The sequence below is a fragment of the Tamandua tetradactyla genome, chromosome 7, assembly GCF_023851605.1.
Source record: "Tamandua tetradactyla isolate mTamTet1 chromosome 7, mTamTet1.pri, whole genome shotgun sequence".
Lineage (NCBI taxonomy): Eukaryota > Metazoa > Chordata > Mammalia > Pilosa > Myrmecophagidae > Tamandua > Tamandua tetradactyla.
In genome coordinates this window covers 13,058,999-13,078,325 of record NC_135333.1, presented here as the reverse complement: position 1 = coordinate 13,078,325, position 19,327 = coordinate 13,058,999, and the positions used below count along the sequence as shown (strand labels likewise).

The window sequence follows — 19,327 nt, the reverse complement described above, 5'->3', positions numbered from 1 at the left end:
GTTCAATTCCTGGTGCCTGCCCATGCAAAAAAAAAAAAAAATTGAGTTAAACATTGCCAAACTGTTCTAAAATGGTGAACAAATTTGTATGCCTTACACAGAGCTTAACAATGCCTGCTTCCCCACATCTTGGCTCACATTGAATATTATCCATTTTTAATCATTTCCCCAATGAGACAAGTGAAAAATAATTTATCTCAGGCTATTCTAATTTGTATTCCTTTAATCACATGTAATGTGGAACACCTTTTCAAATATTTATTAGCCCTTTGTATTTCTTGTGCTATTACCTGGACTCATGCTATCATATTCTGAAAAGACTCTCTTAACGAAAAAGTTTACAACCACTACTTTTTATTAACATTGTCCCTATAGGCATTTTAATGCTTGAAACTAAAACACAGCTTTATATAGAATAATTTAAAAATACTTAATAAGAAAAATATGAATAGCTTATTATATGCTTAGCACTATTCAAGGGGCTTTCATATAGTATCTTGTTTAATCCTCTTCTAAGCCCCATAAGGTAAATACTTTTATTGTTAACATCTTACAAAGGATGAACCCGAGGCACAAAGACACTGAAATTTCCCAAGGTAGCGCTGTGACATGCTACTAGAAGTTAGACTCTGTCTGCCATGAGGAGATGAGATCGTGAATCTTCTCAATTACAGATCACTGACTGCTTAGACAGAACCAGCAACATAATTTATGGGACCTAGTACAAAATACAAATTTGTGGCTTCTTGTTTAAAAATTGCGAACATTTTCAAAATGGCAGCAGCATAGCATTAAACCAAGCATGGGTTTAGAAGAGCCCTTCTAAGCATGGGCTCTGTGATTCACAGGTCATAAACCTATGAGGGCCACCGCATGCTCAGAGGGCCTTTAAGTATTGGAACATCGTATACTTATGATGTTCACCAGTGAAGAAAACGACACAGAGAGATGAAGTAACTCTTCCAAGAGCACCAAGACAGGTCCACCCTTTGGACTCAGGTTAAAGGTTGGGTGGGTTCTTTACACAAGACACTATACTATCTCCTGGAATGGTGCCAGGTTAGGGTATGTGCGCAAGTCAAATTTATGGAACTGATTTTACTTGAGCTACAAGCATGACCTGAAGAGACGAAGTATAAATGGGGACCTTTTCCAAGGGACAGGAAGAAACAGGAGAGTAGTCTCACTGCCCAGGACTCAGGCACCTGGACCCATCTAGGAGAGAGACTAAGGCCCTCTAACCCTTGGGAGTTTGGTAGGAGATGTCTAAGGAGCAGACTCCTTTTTGTTGAAGAGCCCAGGATATATATTTAGAAACGTCACGCACCTAATTTGGGGACCAGTGAGGCAGAGAGGAGGCAAGGAACACATTCAACGAAGACTGAGAAACACTTCTTTTGACTCTCAAAGGGCATAAAACAAAATCTTGATGCTTGTGATTGCCACCCTCCCTGCCCCACCCTCATTCCCCACAGAATATCTTCTAAAAAATGTATATTGTGGTAACGTCTATGCAATGTAACACTTCCTATTTTAACCACTTCTAAGTACACAATTCAGTGGTGGTAATTCCAGTCGCAATGTACTACCGTCCCCACCATCCCCAACCACAACTTTCCCATCAGCCTGATGGGAAACCCTGCACCTATCACCAAGCATTAGCTCCCCACTCCCCATAGGGCAGCTTCGTGATTGGACTGTTGTTGTAAGACTAGATTCTCAATGAAGCCAAAGTCAGATGGAGATTTGTTGGGATGAAGAGTGAGGGGGTGTGTGTGTGTGTGTGTGTGTGTGTGTGTGTGTGTGTGAGAGAGAGAGAAAGAGAGAGAGAGAGAGAGAGAGAGAGACACTAATGCAAGGAAGCAAGCACAGGGAAGCTTTCCCGCATGGTTCAGTCACTGTGCAAACATGCATCCCAGACCTCAGTCCAGCCTCCGTGCTCTCTCCGGGGACCTGTACAAGCTCTCTCCTGTTAGCAGCTGTTATGTGCTGGGCACTCTGCTAAGTATCATGGGGTCATGAGACTTCGAAGTCAAAACTTCATCCCACATCTTTGAAGAGTTCCGTCGGTTGCCATAGAACCGGGACAGCCGCACCCAATCACAGCAGGCGTCAGTCAGTCTAGGTGCCAAAAGATGAATCGTTTGATGCTTCACACTGGAGTCATTAATTAAACATTTGGAAAATATGGAAACTGAATCCTTCCCTCCTTTCTTGCACCAAGATAAATTCCAGATGGATTAAAGATTTTAAATGTAAAACTAAGGAACGAAACCATAAAAATATTAGGAAAAAGAAAACAAAGCTCTGGTATAAAATTTTAAAATCATGGAGTGGCAAATAGTTTTCTAAGCAGGACAAAAATTCCAGAGACCATAAGGGAGAAGACTGAGACATTTGATCTCAGAAAAATTACAAACTTCTACATGAAAAAAAAAAGAAAGAAAAAAAACCCAAATATCTACCATCAACACAATCAAGAGGCAAAGTGTGCAGTGCACAGGGCAAATAAATATAATGAAGTCTTCAAATATAATGAAGACTTACAAAATAGCAGAAAAATAGTGACTGCCCTCCACACCCCTTGCCCAAATAAGCAGAGTTTGTTAAAGAGAAATTGCCCATTTCCAATAAACACTTGACAGATGCTGAAAAACAAAATACATGCAAAATAATACAGTACTGGGAAAAATTTTCACCTAATACGCAAATATTTTAAAGATTTATGTTTTTAGTGGAAGATAGACACATTTGATGTGAGTGTATATTAGAGTAATTTTGTAGAGAGAAAATCAGTAATATTTGTCATACTTTAAAATGCTCCCACCCTTAACCCAAGCAATTCCACTTCTGGTGTCTTGTCCTACAGAAATAACAATACAAATACATGAAGACATATACACAAAAGGTGGTAGTCATGATGAATTATTAAAAGAGTGGCAGGCTTATTGCATTCCAGGTTCTGTTGCAGAACTTGATCGTTATTTCTCATGATACTAAATCAATGCACTATTGTTAATGCCCATTTTACAGATGATAAAACAGGTTTAATAAAGAAGAACATGCTCAGGTCATTTTTTTGTGATCAGCAAAGCTGGTATTTAAATCCTGGTCAGTGTTTGCTCCACTGCTTATGGCTCTAGCTTCCATTTTGTTATCTACAATAGCAAAAACAGTAAACAGGGCCAACTTCATTAATAAGAAGTGGACGAAATAAATTATAGTTCATCCAGACAGAGCAGTTGTAGCTAGGGGCAAAGGAGAATGAGGCCAATTTATATGCACTGGAAAGAGCAACAAGATACATAAAAAAGCAAAAACAGCAAGAGTCTCAAAAAAGTAAAATTATAATCCCATTATATAAACTGAAGCTGTGTCTAACTCTGAATAGCTCTTAAATTCTTTAACTTTTTATCTGGAAATAATTTCAAACTTTCATAAAAGTGGCAAGAATGGTAGCAAATCCTTCAACCTCTGACACCCAGCCCTAGCCTGACCACATCGTCCCCTTCCTCTACTGTCTCACAAGCCTCAGGTGAGGAGGTGTTTTTCCTCCTGTTCAAAGCAATCCCTTAATTTTCCTCTCAGTTAGATCCCTGCTTTTCCCTTGGTTCTCAACCCCTAGTTCAACTATCCTCCACCCCTATGGTAATTTAATCTTCTCCTTCCTATACTAACTCCTCTCCCTCAGCTCCAACAATGTTCAGCTTCCTCACTGCTTAGAAAACCGATCCTCTAGCTACCTCCTCCCGGCAAGAGGCTAAATCCTCAAGGCCATAGTCCACTCTCCATTCGTCACCCAGCTCCAATTCGTCACCTCCCTCCCCACTCTCTGTCCCCTGCTTCCACTGGGCTTCTGCACCCACACACCCTATGATCTCTTAGCTGCCAGGTCCTTCATCGGTGCTTCATTTCCTCAGCCTCTCCTTATATTACCCCTTGGTGATAGCACAGTGTTACTGACCTACCTCCTCTTGATGTTCTCCTCCCTTGACCTTCCTGATCCGCCTCTTGCTCCCTCACACTGTCCAGATTCTTTGGCCAGCTCTCTGATGATGATTGATCACTGCCTTTCCTGAGCTGCTCTTTCTTTGCCTGTTCTCCAAGCGTTGATGCTCTACAGTGCATCCTCTCTGTTCTACTGGGATTCTTTTAAAATGCAAAGTTTTTCCATGGCCATATCTACTGCCTTGCTCTGTTTTGTAATCATAAACTTTCTTCCAGAAACGGAACAATTTGCAAAACTTAGCACTTGAGGCTTATCTAGGAATGATATAAAGCTATCATTATTATTTTTGATGTAGCACATTAATTTTGAATGGTTTATTTCAGTTGTTTTTCAGGGTGAAATGTGAATCTTATTTAATATTTGTGCTGGTTTGAATCTATTATGCACTCCAGAAAAAACATGTTTTAATTCTGATGTAATCTTGTGCAAGCAGTCCTTTTTTTTCATCCTGATTTAACACTGCAGCGTGAAACTTTTGATTAGATTATCTCCATGTAGATGTGGCGTGCCCAATTGTGGGAGTGACTTTTTGATTAGGTGGAGATGTGACTCCACCCATTCCAGGTGGGTCTTAATTAGCTAACTGGAGTCCTTTAGAAGAGGAAACATTTTGTAGAGAGAGCCAGAAAGGACAGAAACGACAGACGCCTCAGAGCCGACAGAGAGAGCAGATGTAGACACTTGGAGAATGGTTGCTTCAGAGAACAGAGACATGATGTTTGGAGATGCTTATAGCCCAGCAGACATCACTGTGAGATGTTAAGCAAGCCGGAACCTGGAGAGAGCCATGGGAAGTCCGAAGTTGAGAACCAAAGTGAGGAACCCCCACAGGAGCAGAGGCTGAAAGCTTGGAGCTCAGGAGCAAGGGGGCAGCAGATGCCAGCCACGTGACTTCCCAGCTGACAGAGGGGTTCCTGTCACATCGGACTTTCTCGAGTGAAGATAACCTCTTGTTGGTGCCTTACTTTGGACAGTTTCACTTTCTTAAAACTGCAAACTTGTAATTTATTAAATTCCTCTTTTTAAAGTCCGTTCCAGTTCTGGTATATCACATTTTGGCAGCTTGCAAACTAAGACAATATTCGACAATGGAAATAAAATAAAATACAAAGCTGCAATTGGTAGTAGCCTCCATATCACCCATGGGGTAAATTGGAACCTAAAGCCCTTGCCCGCCTTGCTGTCTTTAGCTTTTCTTTTCCACCCCCAATACGCATGCTTAGTCTCAAGCTTGCTAAAACACTCTTCTCCTTATGTGTCATAATTTGTTTCATAATTTGCCTCCTTTGCCCCATTTACTCTCTCCACCTATACTTCATATCTAGACTTCATCATCTGTAGTTATCAAGAATGGAAAACTTTTCATCCTGGAAAATTCAGCTCACACATGTTCTGTGTGAGATCTTATCTGTTTCTGTACCCCGACTCCATGGCTCAGGTAGAATTGGCTATTCTGCTTTGGTCACCATACATGTTCCATATCAGAGACTCTGTGTCATTCTTCCTAGAGCACCCTGTTACAGTTATCTATTTATATGCCTGTCTTCCCCATCTGGAGTCAGGAGACCTAGTGTAAATACCTGAGCTGAGTCTTCTGCAGTATTGGCCTATGGTAGGTGCTTAAACATTTGTAAGTTTTTTTTTTTTTTTTTTGCATGGGCAGCCTCCGGGTCTCTGGCATGGCAGGCAAGAATTCTGCCACTGAGCCACTATTGCACCGCCCTTCAGTAGTTTTTGAAAATGTTTTTTAGCAAATTAATGAATGAGCAGCATCTGCCAGCAATTCAATAGTAGCGCTTTTTATAAACAGTTTTATTATGAAATATAATAAGATATTATAAAACATTTTCATGTTCTAGTTTGCAAGCAACTGGAATACAATATGCCAGAAACTGAATGGCTTTAAAAAAGGGGGAATTTATTAAGCTGCAAGTTTACAGTTCTAAGGCTGTGAAAATGTCCAAATTAAGGCGAGCCTATGCAAATGGCCAAATTAAGGCACCAACAAGAGGTTATCTTCACTCAAAAAGGGCTGGTGAACCTCTCTCTCCAGCCAACACAACAAGCAAACTCACCACCCTCCCCCTGTCTACGTGGGACATGACTCCCAGGGGTGTGGACCTTCCTGGCAATGCGGGACAGAAATCCTAGAATGAGCTGAGACTCAGCATCAAGGGATTGAGAAAAACCCTAGAATGAGCTGTGACTCAGCATCAGGGGATTGAGAAAACCTTCTCGACCAAAAGGGGGAAGAGTGAAATGAGACAAAATAAAATATCAATGGCTGAGAGTTTCCAAACAGAGTTGAGAGGTTATCCTGGAGGTTATTCTTACACATTATATAGATATCACCTTGTTAGTCAAGATGTAGTGGAGAGGCTGGAGGGAACTGCCTGAAAATGTAGGGCTGTGTTCCAGTAGCCATGTTTCTTGATGATGATTTTATAATGATATAGCTTTCACAATGTGACTGTGTGATTGTGAGAACCTTGTGTCTGATGCTCCTTTTTTCTACCTTGTCAACAGACGAGCAGAACATATGGAATAAAAATAAATAATAGTGGGAGCAAATGTTAAAATAAATTTAGTTTGAAATGCTAGTGATCAATGAAAGGAAGGGTAAGGGGTATGGTATGTATAAATTTTTTTTCTGTTTTCGTTTTATTTCTTTTTCTGAATAGATACAAATGTTCCAAGAAATGATTATGATGGTGAATATGCAACTATGTGATGATATTGTGAATTACTGATTATATGTGTAGAACAGAATGATCAAAATAGGAATGTTTACATTTGTTAGGTGTTTTCTGGTATTTAAAAAAATAAAATTAAAAAAATTAAAAAAAAAAAAGGGGCCGGTGAAGTTCAGATTTTCTCTCTCAGCTGGAAGGGCACGTGGTGAAAATGGTGACATCTACAGCTTTCTCTCCAGGCTTCTTGTTTCATGAGGCTCCCTCAGAAGCATTTTCCTTAGGGTTCTCTAGCTGGTTTCAAAATGATTCCCTCTTAAAGAGCTTCAGTAAGCAACTCCACCTTGAATGGGTGGAGACACATCTCCAAGGAAACTAATCAAAATTTACCATCCACAGTATCCCAGAAGGAGAAGAGAAGGGAAAAGGAGGAGAAAAGCTAATGGAGGAAATTATCACTGAAAATTTCCCAACTCTTTTGAAAGACTTAAAATTACAGATCCAAGAAGTGCGGTGTACCCCAAAGAGGATAGATCCAAATAGATGTACTCCAAGACAGTTACTAATCAGAATGTCAGAGGTCAAAGAGAAAGAGAGAATCTTGAAAGCAGCAAGAGAAAAGCAATCCATCACATACAAGGGGAGCCCAATAAGACTATGTGTAGATTTCTCAGCAGAAACCATAGAGGCGAGAAGACAGTGGGATGATATATTTAAATTATTAAAGGAGAAAAACTGCCAACCAAGAATTCTATATCCAGCAAAATTGTCCTTCAAAAATGAGGAAGAAATTAAAACATTTTCAGACAAAATATCACTGAAGAATTTGTGACCAAGAGACCAGCTCCACAAGAAATACTAAAGGGAGCACTAGAGACAGATACGAAGACAGAAGAGAGAGGTGTGGAGAAGAGTGTAGAAAGGAAGACTATGAGTAAAGGTAAAAAGAAGGAAAATTAGTTATGACAGATAAAATCCAAAAGGCAAAATGATAGAAGAAAGTACTACCCGTGCAGTAATAACACTAAATGTTAATGGATAAAACTCCCCAATCAAAAGGCATAGACTGGCAGAATGGATTGAAAAACAAGACCCATCTATATGCTGTCTCTACTCAAAGGACATGAAAGCAAGGACACAAATGGACATTTGCACACTAATGTCTATAGCAGCATTATTTACAATTTCAAAGAGATGGAAACAGCCAAATAGTCCATCAATGGATGGGTGGCTAAACAAACTGTGGCATATACGTATGATGGAATATTATGCAGCTGTAAGACAGAATAAACTTATGAAGTATGTAACAACATGGATGGACCTTAAGGACATTATGCTGAGTGTGATTAGCCAAAAACAAAAGGACAAATACTGTGTGGTCTCACTGATATGAACTGACATTAGTGAATAAACTTGGAATATTTCATTGGTAACAAAGACCATCAGGAGATAGAAATAGGGTAAGATATTGGGTAACTGGAGCTGAAGGAATACAGATTGTGCAACAGGACTGAATACAAAAACTCAGAAATGGACAGCACAACACTACCTAACTGTAATACAATTATGTTAAAACACTGAATGAAGCTGAAGGTGAGATTGATAGAGGGAGGAGGTCTGGGGGCATAAATGAAAGCACAAAGAAAGACAGATGATAAAGACTGAAATGGTATAATCTAGGCATGCCTAGAGTGTATAATGATAATGACTAAATGTACAAATTAAAAAATGTTTTTGCGTGAGGAAGAACAAAGGAATGTCATTACTGCAGGGTGCTGAAAATAGATGGTAATTAATATTTAAAAATTTCAACTTATGTATGAGACTAAATAAAAAATGTCTATTTGGTACAAAATTTATATTTTGACTAGTGCATCTCCTAACATAACTTATGTAGACAGTTGGTTGAACAACATAAATACATGGAACCTTGGGTAGGACTTTAGATTTTATTGGTTTGTCCAGAGTGATGCCCCAATGAATCCCAGAGTGATGTGATCAGTAAGTGGAAAAGTATTTGCAAAGTCCCCTTAGGGGAATGGTGAGAACAGGGGAAAATTCAACCTCCCCAAGTTGAATTCTTGATATTCTCACAAGCAGTGCAGACAACCAAAGCTATAGGCTGAGCCCCCAGTCTTGGGGTTTGTTCACATGAAACTTAACCCCACAAAGGATAGGTCAAGCCTACTTAAAATTAGGCCTAAGAGTCACCCCCAAGAGAACCTCTTTGGTTGCTCAGATGTAGCCTCTTTCTCCAGCCAATACAACAAGCAAACTCACCACTCTCCCCCTGTCTATGTGGGACATGACTCTCAGGGGTGTGGACCTTCCTGGGAATGTGGGACAGAAATCCTAGAATGAGCTGAGACTTAGCATCAAGGGATTGAGAAAAACTCTAGAATGAACTGAGACCCAGCATCAAAGGATTGAGAAAACCTTGACCAAAATGGGGAAGAGTGAAATGAGACAAAGTGTCAATGGCTAAGAGATTCCAAACAGAGTTGACAGGTTATCCTGGAGGTTATTCTTATGCATTAAGTAGATATCACCTTGTTAGTCAAGATGTAAAGGAGAGGCTGGAGGGAACTGCCTGAAAATGTAGGGCTGTGTTCCAGTAGCCATGTTTCTTGATGATGATTGTATAATGATATAGCTTTCACAATGTGACTGTGTGATTGTGAAAACCTTGTGTCTGATGCTCCTTTTATCTACCTTGTCAACAGATGAGTAGAACATATGGAATAAAAATAAATAATAGAAGGAACAAATATTAAAATAAATTCAGTTTGAAATGCTAGTCATCAATGAAAGGGAAGGGTAAGGGGCATGGTATGTAAAATTCTTTTTTTTTTTTTCTGTTTTTGTTTTATTTTTCTGTTGCTTTTTATTTCTTTTTCTGAATTGATGCAAATGTTCTAAGAAATGATCATGATGATGAATATGCAACTATGTGATGATATTGTGAATTACTGATTAAATATGTAGAATGGAATGAGCATATATTAAGGATGTTTGCGTTTCTTTCTTGTAATTTTTTTTAATTAATAAAAAATTATAAAAAAAAAATTTACCACCCACAATTGAGTGGGTCTCATCTCCATGGATAACCAAAGAGCTCCCACTCAGCAATATTGAATGAGATTTAAAGAATGCAGATTTTCTGGGTTACACCACAGATTCAAACTGGCACAATACAAAAAGGCAATAAATTTCAAAGTATATAGTATTATATGAATTATAATAAAATGTTATAAAATATATACAAGAAAGTAAATATTCAAAGTACATTGTAACAGGTAATTACAGAACAGATTTCAAAGTTTGGTATGAGTTACTATTTCACAATTTTAGGTTTTTCCTTCTAGCTGCTCCAAGACACTGGAAACTAAAAGACATATCAATAAAATGATTCTGCAGTCATGCTCATTTGTTGAATCCTCTCTTCTCTGTTATAACACCTGCTTCTCCCAGTCTTTAGGGGTATTTGGGCTCTATCCCTTCTAACATTTCCTTTTGGTAGGGATTGTCAATAATATGGAATAGGGGGATGGAACTAGTTGATGGTCTTAGAGAAACTGGGTTTCAGGACTTATCTGCTGTAGGAACATAATAAGTTATGTGCTACAGAAAATGTAGGTTTTGGGCAAAATCAAGCTCCCTTCCTTTGGTCTCATAGAGTAAGCAAAGTTTAAAATACAGGCAATGTCATCCTTACTGCTGTATTCTGATTTACCTTGGTCCCGACCCAATTGGTTTTGTTCTTATCTCTCATTGAAGCCTGATCTCTTTTTCAGTTTCTTTAACAGTTGCTGTACGGAGCAATGCTGACTTTCAGAGCTGCAGAACTCCAGCTCTGAGTCTTGGCTGTCACACAGGTACCCAAAGTTTCAGGGAGATACCAGGTTATACATATATAGCACAACATCTCAAAATCTAGAAATAACATCCACAGCTCTGGACTAAATGTGACTGCTATAAGACCTTACAATCTAGGCCCCAAGTTTCTTATGTGTATTTTCTAAAAGAGACCCATACAATATATGTTGCCTTGTTCCCAGCTTATTTTGCACCACATAATATTTCCAAGTCAATAGCAGTGCTTTGGCACACTTCCTCACACCTACACCAGCCGCCTTCACCATAGGTGATCCCCCTGCTAGAAATACTTTCATGTCCAGCAGTCACTCCTAGCCAAGCACCTATACTGGGCAGACACTTCCTCTAAAGTGGAAACCTAATGAGCTTTGGTATCTGAGGAAGTTGAGCGAGGACCAAACCTCTGTGAACCTCCTAGGGGAGAGCACAATGATTCCTGCTAACTAAGTGACCACAGAAAGGGCAAAAGATTGCAGGGTATCCCCCTGGAATCAGCCATACCCACCACCCTGGCCAGAGGGACAGAGGACTAGGGGAAGGCATGGAAGGAAGGGTGGACAGTGAGAAATTACTCATTTATTGGTGGAAATAAATCACAAAAAATGGGTCAGATGCAGCTGATGGAGAAGAAGCTAGGTTGTTTATTAGGAGTATGTGTAGATTAAATATGACCACGACTCCTTAGACATACCTCTTGAAAGGAGAAGCTTCAATTTTCCCATCCCTTCAATCTGGGCTTGACCAAAGAATGCAACAAAATGACACTGGGCAAGACCCAGAGCCTGGGAGAATACAGTTAGACTTGTATTTTCCCCATTGCCTTCCCTGGAACATGACCCTAAAATCACTGTATCTCAGGAGCTGGTTTAGCCTGTTGGAAGATGAGTGGCAATGAGGGTGGTCCCAAGACACAGGCCAACAGCCAGAATTCAGGGCCTCTTTCACCTGCCAGCTCAACATAGCTGCCTGCGTGAGCCCAGGTGAAAGCAGCTGAGGAACCTCGTCGCCAAGCCAGAATATCGTGAGAAAGAATAAATCCTGTTTTATGTCACTAAGTTTATGTCACTTGGGTTTCCGGCATGGCAGGTGAGAATTCTGTCACTGAGCCACCGTTGTTGTACCACCCTATGTCAGGGTATTCCCTGGGCATCCTCTCCTGAATCTTCCCACTTCTGTCCCTAAGTTTTCACCTGTCTCTTCTAGTCATTCCCGCCTCCACTCCAGTGGCAGATCAATACTTTCGTATTGTTTGTTTGTTTGTTTTCGATCAATACTTTTTATCTTTGTCATTTTTAGTGTGTAATAATTTAAGATAATGTAATCTTTCCATTGTTCAGCAGAAATTGGCCCAGGTTATTTTCATGGAGACGGTGAAGAAATGATCAAAGTAAAAGGAAAATGGATGTAAAAGGGGAGGAATCATCAGGGACAATTGTTCTCTGAGCTAGGGGGCCAGTCCATATCAATAGGGACCCAGGGTCTGGAAGAAAGAATGAAAGAAAGAAGATGACAATAAATATTTGCTAAAACTTTAATTTATGCCCATTGAAAATATCCTGCTCCAATCAGAAAAGCCAAAAGCATGGAAGGAAATAGCGTCAATAAAAATATTGGAAACTGAAAAACATAGTTCACTTTCTTACACAATTTGCAGGCTCTTCCTCCAGATCACAAAGAACTGACTTCTTCTCATGGTATGGACTCAGATCAAAAGCCACCTCCTCCAAGAAGCCTTCCCTGACCATCGAGGTAGAGTCTTCTTCACTGTCTCTGCTCCCAACTCTGTTTTATTGTTTCTTTACATTATTACTAGTCTCTGTATTTTCATTCTTTCCTCACTGGAGCCAGTTCCATGAGACTGGGCCCTTCTCTGTCTTGTTTACTGCTGTAGCTCTTGCCTGGCACACAACAGATGTGTAATAAATCTTTACTGGCTGTAAGTGAAAACAAAAACAACAAAAAAGAATTTCTTCTCATGAAAACTCTTTTCCTTCTCCAAACCCAACTCAAACTGCACTCCTCTGTGTGTCTTTCCTGAGTGAACCCTCCGAACACAGTGGTACTCTGCCTTCTTTGGGCTCTCCTCTTCTTGGCATAGAACTAGTTCTATTTTTAATATAATTCTTAAAATATAACATTTTTTACTAGAGGAGTTGTAGGTTTATAGAAAAATCATGCAGAAAATACAGAGTTCCCATATACCTCGGCATTAACAGCTTGCATTAGTGTGGTTCCTTGTTACAACTGATAAAAGAATATTATTATAATTGTACCGTTAATTATGGTTCGTAGTTTACATTAGGGTTTACTGTTTGTGTTGTAAAGTCCCATGTGCTTTTTTTTAATTCCAATAACATATATTCAACCTAAAGTCTCCCTTGAACCACATTCAAACATATAATTCAGTGCAGAGTTGTGTTCACAATATTGTGCCACCATCATTACCATCCATTACCAAAATGTTTCCATCACCCCAAACAGAAACTCTGTACCAATCAAGCATTAACTCTCCATCCCCTCTCCCTACCTTGGCCCCTGGTAGCCTATATTCTAGTCTCTGACTCTATGAATTTGCTTATTCTAATTATTTCCTATCAGTGAAATCATGTCCTTTGCACAAAACTAGATTTACATGTCCAAGCTTTACTGCAGTTATGTGTCTCCCTCTCTGTACTGGTTTGAATTTGTGCACCCCAGAAAATCCTTTAATCTTCATTCAGTATTGCTGGGTGGGAGTTTTAAAATTATCCATGGAGAGGTGACCCATCTAATTGTGGGTGGTAACTTTTGATTAGATGATTTCCATGGAGGTGTGTCTCCACCCATTCAAAGCGGGATTTGCTTCCTGGAGCCCTTTAAGAGACAACCATTTTGGAAAGAGCTACAGACCCTGCGCAGCCAGAGACCTTCGGAGATGCAGAAGGAACACGTCCCAGGGGAGCTTCATGAACCAAGAAGCCTAGAGAGAAAGCTAGCAGACACCACCATGCTCGCCATGTGCCTTTCCAGTTGAGAGAAAGACCCTGAACGTCATTGGCCTTCTTGAGCCAAGGTATCTTTCCCTGGATGCCTTAGATTGAACATTTCTATAGCCTTGCTTTAGTTGGGACATTTTCACAGTCTTAGAAATGTGGACTTGCAACTTAATAAATTCCTTTTAAAAGCCGTTCTGTTTCTGGTGTATTGAATTCTGGCAGCTAGCAAACTAGAACACTCTTTGTTTCCCATTGCGAATTGTTAAGCTAGTAACTCAGTTTCAATTCAAGCATATTCGGTTCCCACCAAGTGAAGAAACTTCTGCGTTAGAAAGGAAGACTAGCAAAGGGGTTTGGGGCTTGATTTCAAAATCTAGTTGGGACCTTGGGTGAGTTTCTTGACCTTTCATTGACCTAATTTTCTCATTTTAAAATGGGGATTATAGTACTTAACATATAGAAGAGTCATGAGGAATAAACACATGTAGAGTATTTGAATAAAGCCTGGTCTATAAAAAGAACTTAAATGCTGACTACTATTTTAAAGATTCTTATCTTAAAAAAAGACTATTAATTTAAATTATTTAAAATCAAGAAGTCATAATGCTGGCATAGACAAAAAAGAATATAATAGGAAATAACTGAGTGAGTACTATGGAAATGTAACAAGAGTCTCTTTAATGACACAGATAAGACCACACCCGGATAAGCTTTAATGTGGTTGCACTGTCTGCACCGGCTTCCAGAGAGACCACCGAGCAGGCATTCTCTGTACACTGACCCACAGAAGTGACACCTCCAGGAGACAGTGAACTCGGATTCCCCAAGGCTCTGCCCTACCTCCACCACCGAAGACGTTTTAAAGATAACTCCAGCGCATCATGCAACATCATCACACAAATCCACCATTGCTTATTCAGACAAAAAGAATCACCATTTACAAAATTTCCATGAGCAATGGGAGCTTCTTCCAGTGACAGGGCTCATGAAAAGAGAAACCAAGCCAGAAACGACCGGTGGCTTCAGTGTCGTTTGATGGGGCTGTCTCTCCAGGTCATACTCGTTTTCCTCGACCCTTCCACCGCACGCACAGGAACAGCCAGTCCCATCTGCATCAGTTAGAAGACAACTTCTTCTTGACCGGAGCCTGAGAGGCTGGCAGCCCTGTTCCCAAGAGGCGCCGGTCCCTGATGGCTGTCCACCCCAAGCCACCGAACATCTCCTGGGAGGCGTAGGTCATGTACACGAAGCCGTCCTTGTCCTTGTGGTCCCTGTAGATCTCGGCCATGGTCACACTCGTACTGACCAGGCTCCTATTGTTCACCAGCACGTAAAAGGCTTCAGTGGCCCTTAGGACCAGGCGGCTCCTGGGTTGGTGGGAGCAGGTGGGTAGGGGAGGGCACAGGTGTGGGGTGGGGAGATGGCAGAAAGGAAAGAAGTTAATCTGGCAGGGAATGGGCCTCTGATCTGAAGGTGTAGCTCAGTTTTTGTCCAATGTAAGCTTCTACCCAGATGCCCTCCCTTCCCCAATCTAGGGCTGTGGTCCTCACACTTTAGAATCATCCAGGAGAGACCTGTTGAAAATGCAGATTCCTGGGATCCAGTACCCCCCCCACCTCCCCCACCCCCTCCACCCCCACAGATTTAAATTGAATTGATCTGGGAAGCAGCCTAGGCATCTGTGTGATTGTGAAGTAAGTGCACCTCACGTTGAGAACCATTGCTCAAGAGACACAGGCAGCACCCCTGCTGCCCCACCGCTGCCTGAAGTCTCTCAAACTGCCATTTCTACCTATATGCCTGCCTGCACCATCCTTGCTGAAACGGTAGTTTATATCTGTCCACCACTTAACTTTCTTTTTTTTGTACTCAGTATGGTGGGGCCACAGTTCGTTCTTTTTCCATGTGAGTATCCCGTTATTGCAGCACCATTTGTTAAATTTTTTGTTTGTTTCTTTGTTTGCTTGGGAAGTGCCTGGTCCAGGAATTGAACCCAGGTCTCCCCATGGCAGGCGAGAATTCTACCACTGATCCACCTTTGCACCCCCCACCACTTAACTTTTTTAACAAAACCTCAGCCCTTGTCTCATTTGATTCCCTACTTTATAGATAAAAAAACCAAAGTGTAGAAAAAATTAAAGGACCTGCCTAAATGGCCTTCTCTGTAGTATTACTGGGGCAACAAAATAGTTATTAGAAATTGGCCAAAAGATTCACTATACTTCCCGGAAGATTTCAAATGCCCTGGGACTCTCAGTTGGGCCCGAAGTGCAAGGCCATGTCTTCATTTACTAGAAAAAATACATACAGGTTAAAAATGCTAAGCAAGGGCAGGCCATGGTGGCTCAGCAGGCAGAGTTCTCACCTGCCATGCTGGAGACCCGGGTTCGATTCCCGGTGCCTGCCCATGCAAAAGGAAAAAAAAAAAAAAAAAGCTAAGTAAGTAGGCCTCTGTTTGCTATGAATCTAAAGTGAAGAATTCTCCAGTAATGCCACATAACCTATCACTTAAACAGCTTCGGGGCAGGGGCGGGGGGCATTTAGAACAACTTCTCCCTTGGATTAAGGTGACAAAGGAGCAGCCACATTTGGTTGGGCATGCTAAGAGCTCTGAATCATTGTTTTGGCATCATGGCAAGTTACATCTATTGGTGATGGCTAAATGTCTCTTTTTCCACCCATCCTCCTCAACAGCCAACCCGCCTCACCCTACGTTGTTTAAGAGCCATGGCCGGTGCCCTCCTGGGCCCAGCTGAAAGGTGCCAGGCCAGTTACTTGATGCTGGCAGACCCAGAGACTGAGTCCTGACAATTGCATTGTCCTCCTGGGATGACCAAACATCTGTTCTGTAGAAAGGACAGAGCTGAAGAGGAGGTCGGCAGTTGGTTCTCAAAGGATACCCTTCTTGTCAAGAAATTTGACCTTCTTTTCCTTCCATCTCCTATTAGGTTATCCTTTTAACGTCGAGAGGTCCCCAAGAGGGAGAACTCTGTGGCTTAGAAGATGTTTAGGGCAGGAATTTTGTCTGTTTTGTTCACTGTCCCATACCCAGAGCATAGAATATAAATAGCCTGATATATAGTGCGTGCTGCGTGTCAACTATTTTTGAAGGAATTAAAGTAGAAATTTGAAATCTCTGGGATGGAGAATGGGGAGTGCGTGAAGACTGTAGGTGGCCCTACATGGAGGAAAGGGGGGAATGGTGCCCAACGATCTAATCCTGATTTTGGTTCTCCCATAGCTGCCTTCAGTTTCCACCAGATTCACCTAAACAACCCTTAGCAGATCTGAGGAAAACTCTGGGCGTTCTAAAAGAGCTCATAAAAAAATCATAGTAAGTGCTCTGGAGAAAATGCCTGCATCAGCTAAAACCTCCGAGAGGTTATTTCCGCCTCAGGGAGACACACACACACCAGCCATGCTGACGGCCGCCCCCCTCCCCCCCACCAGTCAACGGGCTTTAGTTCCAAATCGTATTTATTGAGTCTAGCTGACAGGCACCAACTGAAATCCCATAAGTTTTATGTTTAAAATCAGCAACATTTCCTTTGCTTTGCCCTTCCTTCTCCTGAGAGGGAGAAAGCCGTGCAGGAGCAGAAGGTACTTGCTTCCTGTGCTCGGTGATCCTAGCAGATGCACAAAACCCAACCCCTCACTGCCATCAGGGGAGCAAAGAAAGAGAACTAATGAGGGCAAAATGCTGACTGCTGGGCCCCCAAAATACCTGACAACGGAGGGTTTCTTCAACTAGTTTCAGAAACAAGTCTCCTTTGAAAAGTCATTAGAGACATTTGAAGGTAGCAATTAAAATAGGGTCTCAGTAAAAGTTGAAATAAAAGAGAAAACAGCTCTTACGTCAACACTGGGACCTCTCACTGAGGGTTATTAGCAAGGTATTTCTTTTCTGTTTAAAATAGGGGATGCATGAGCTCGCCTTGTTTTGCAGGGGGTGGGCACGGTGCATGGTTTGTGAATCGATCCCAGATCTCCTGCATGTAAGGTGAGCATTCTACCAGTGAACCACCCGTTCACCCAAGCTCACCCTTTTTAAAAGTATAATTAAAGGAAAAGGTGAAGCAGAACTCTTTCCTGTCTCCCTCTGCCAGACCCCCACTCTCCCCAAAGCCCAGAGACATCCACAGCTGCCACCTCCCGCAGGATTCATCACCTACCGAAGGACGCTGAGGAACTGAGTCACGGTCAGCTCCTGTGGGACCAGGAACTTGGTTTTGTCCAGGAGGGGCAGGAACTTCTCCCTGGGATAGCGCTCCACTACCACCTGTCAAATGTCTCAGCATGAATCTTTCCTGAAACAAGTGCCTAAGACTGTGACTCAGTGTTCTTAGGAACTTGGAACAGAGAGAAGGAGGTTGTTGAGTGGTTTTTGTTTTTACAAAGAACAGAATCACAGGCCCCCCTACCACCCCACTCCCACCCCCAGGAAAACACGAGTCTTACCGGAATCTTGCTTGGGAACTTTGCCCGGATTCCAGCAACTTCCTCTCTTCTGGTTGCTGTGAAAATTGTAAGTGCAAAGGAATATATAAGCATGTAAGAGAAGTCTGCATTTTAAAAATTTTCCCTTTCTTAAGATTTGGAATCTAAAAAGACACCCCCAGAACTTTACCTAAGCTCTTCCTCTGCTTGAAAGGTCTGGGGCTTGGGCTTTTCTGTGGAGGCTGCATTTTTACAGCTGTGTCTGTCTGATTAAAAAAAGAAAAGAAAGAAAGAAAAGAAAAGCCCAGGACCAGGACCTAACTCATTCCTCTAGCTGCTTCCAAACTGCCTGCAGGAACCTGAGGAAGCCCTTACATAGGGCTGTGTGATATCAGACTTCTCCTTCCCTCCCCTTTTCCCACCCCCTATCCAGGCAGGAGGGAGGTAGGTTCTGAGGATGGAAATGGAATTTGCATGCTTGTTAGTCAGAGAAAGTCACTTTGCTCATAACTAATTAAGAATTTGTCTTTACTAAGGAAATCAAGGTTTACAACGTAGTGCATTGGTCCTGGATAGAAATAGCCTTAAGTAAGGACATTTATTATTGTTGTTATTATTTTTTTATTAAACTTTTTAGTGAGTTAAGCCTTTGTGATACTGTGATGCAAAGAATGTACTTTGCATATGGAAAGAATACTTCTTTTGGGGTTCCAAAGGGTGGAGTGTGCTGGTTTGAATCTGTTATGTGCCGCCCAAAAACCTACGTTCCTTTAATCCATTCTTGTGGGGACAGAACTATTGTGGGTAGGACCTTTTGGTTAGGCTGTTTCCATGGCAAGTGTGGACATTTAACACTAAAGCAATGAAGGTAATCTAAGATTCTTCCACCTTACCCTGAAATGTGCTGCTGTTTTTCACAGTAAAAAATAGATACTCATAAATGTTGAGTGATCTGCCCAAGGTCGCACAAATAAGAAGATGTGAAATTAGGGTTGAGATCTAATGTGTGTCAAAGTAATATTCCCCTCTGCAATTGCCCAACATATTTTGTCATATTTCTGCAGTTCCAAGAATGTGAGCAGGACAGTTATCATATTAAGATCTCGCCTTTAAAAAATAGATGCAACCACGAGCCACAAAAATGAACTTATTTACCTGGGATTAAACAGATAGTTAAAGACAGTTCTGCTTGCCGTCCAGGATGCTTTCCATGAGATCATTCTTTTAAATGGAAATTATGGTTTTAGGGACCCAGCTTCCCCTTCTGGAAAATGATATTGCTATCGAAGCTGATCACCCACTCACTTCACATCCAAGAGCACAGTGGTCCCTTCGTATTT

At 41.4% G+C, this 19,327-nt stretch overlaps 1 protein-coding gene across 1 annotated transcript; it reads right to left on the bottom strand.

The window, feature by feature from the left end:
* Positions 1–14,072: 14,072 nt before the first annotated feature.
* On the bottom strand, positions 14,073–18,327 carry MAP1LC3C (microtubule associated protein 1 light chain 3 gamma). The gene is made up of 4 exons (XM_077167815.1): positions 18,178–18,327; positions 18,009–18,064; positions 17,723–17,829; positions 14,073–14,917 (listed from the first exon to the last, which is right to left on the bottom strand). Exons 1-4 carry the CDS (start codon positions 18,233–18,235, stop codon positions 14,665–14,667), a joined length of 474 nt encoding a protein of 157 aa, XP_077023930.1. The 5' UTR covers positions 18,236–18,327; the 3' UTR covers positions 14,073–14,664.
* Positions 18,328–19,327: the final 1,000 nt, after the last annotated feature.

Coding starts and splice junctions, on each gene's coding strand:
- MAP1LC3C (XM_077167815.1), bottom strand. CDS start 18,235: ATGCAGCCTCCACAGAAAAGCCCAAGCCCCAGACCTTTCAAGCAGAGG. Junction 18,065..18,177: donor CAAGCAGAGGAAGAGCTTAG/GTAAAGTTCTGG, acceptor CAATTTTCACAG/CAACCAGAAGAGAGGAAGTT. Junction 14,918..17,722: donor CAGTTCCTCAGCGTCCTTCG/GTAGGTGATGAA, acceptor CCACCAACCCAG/GAGCCGCCTGGTCCTAAGGG.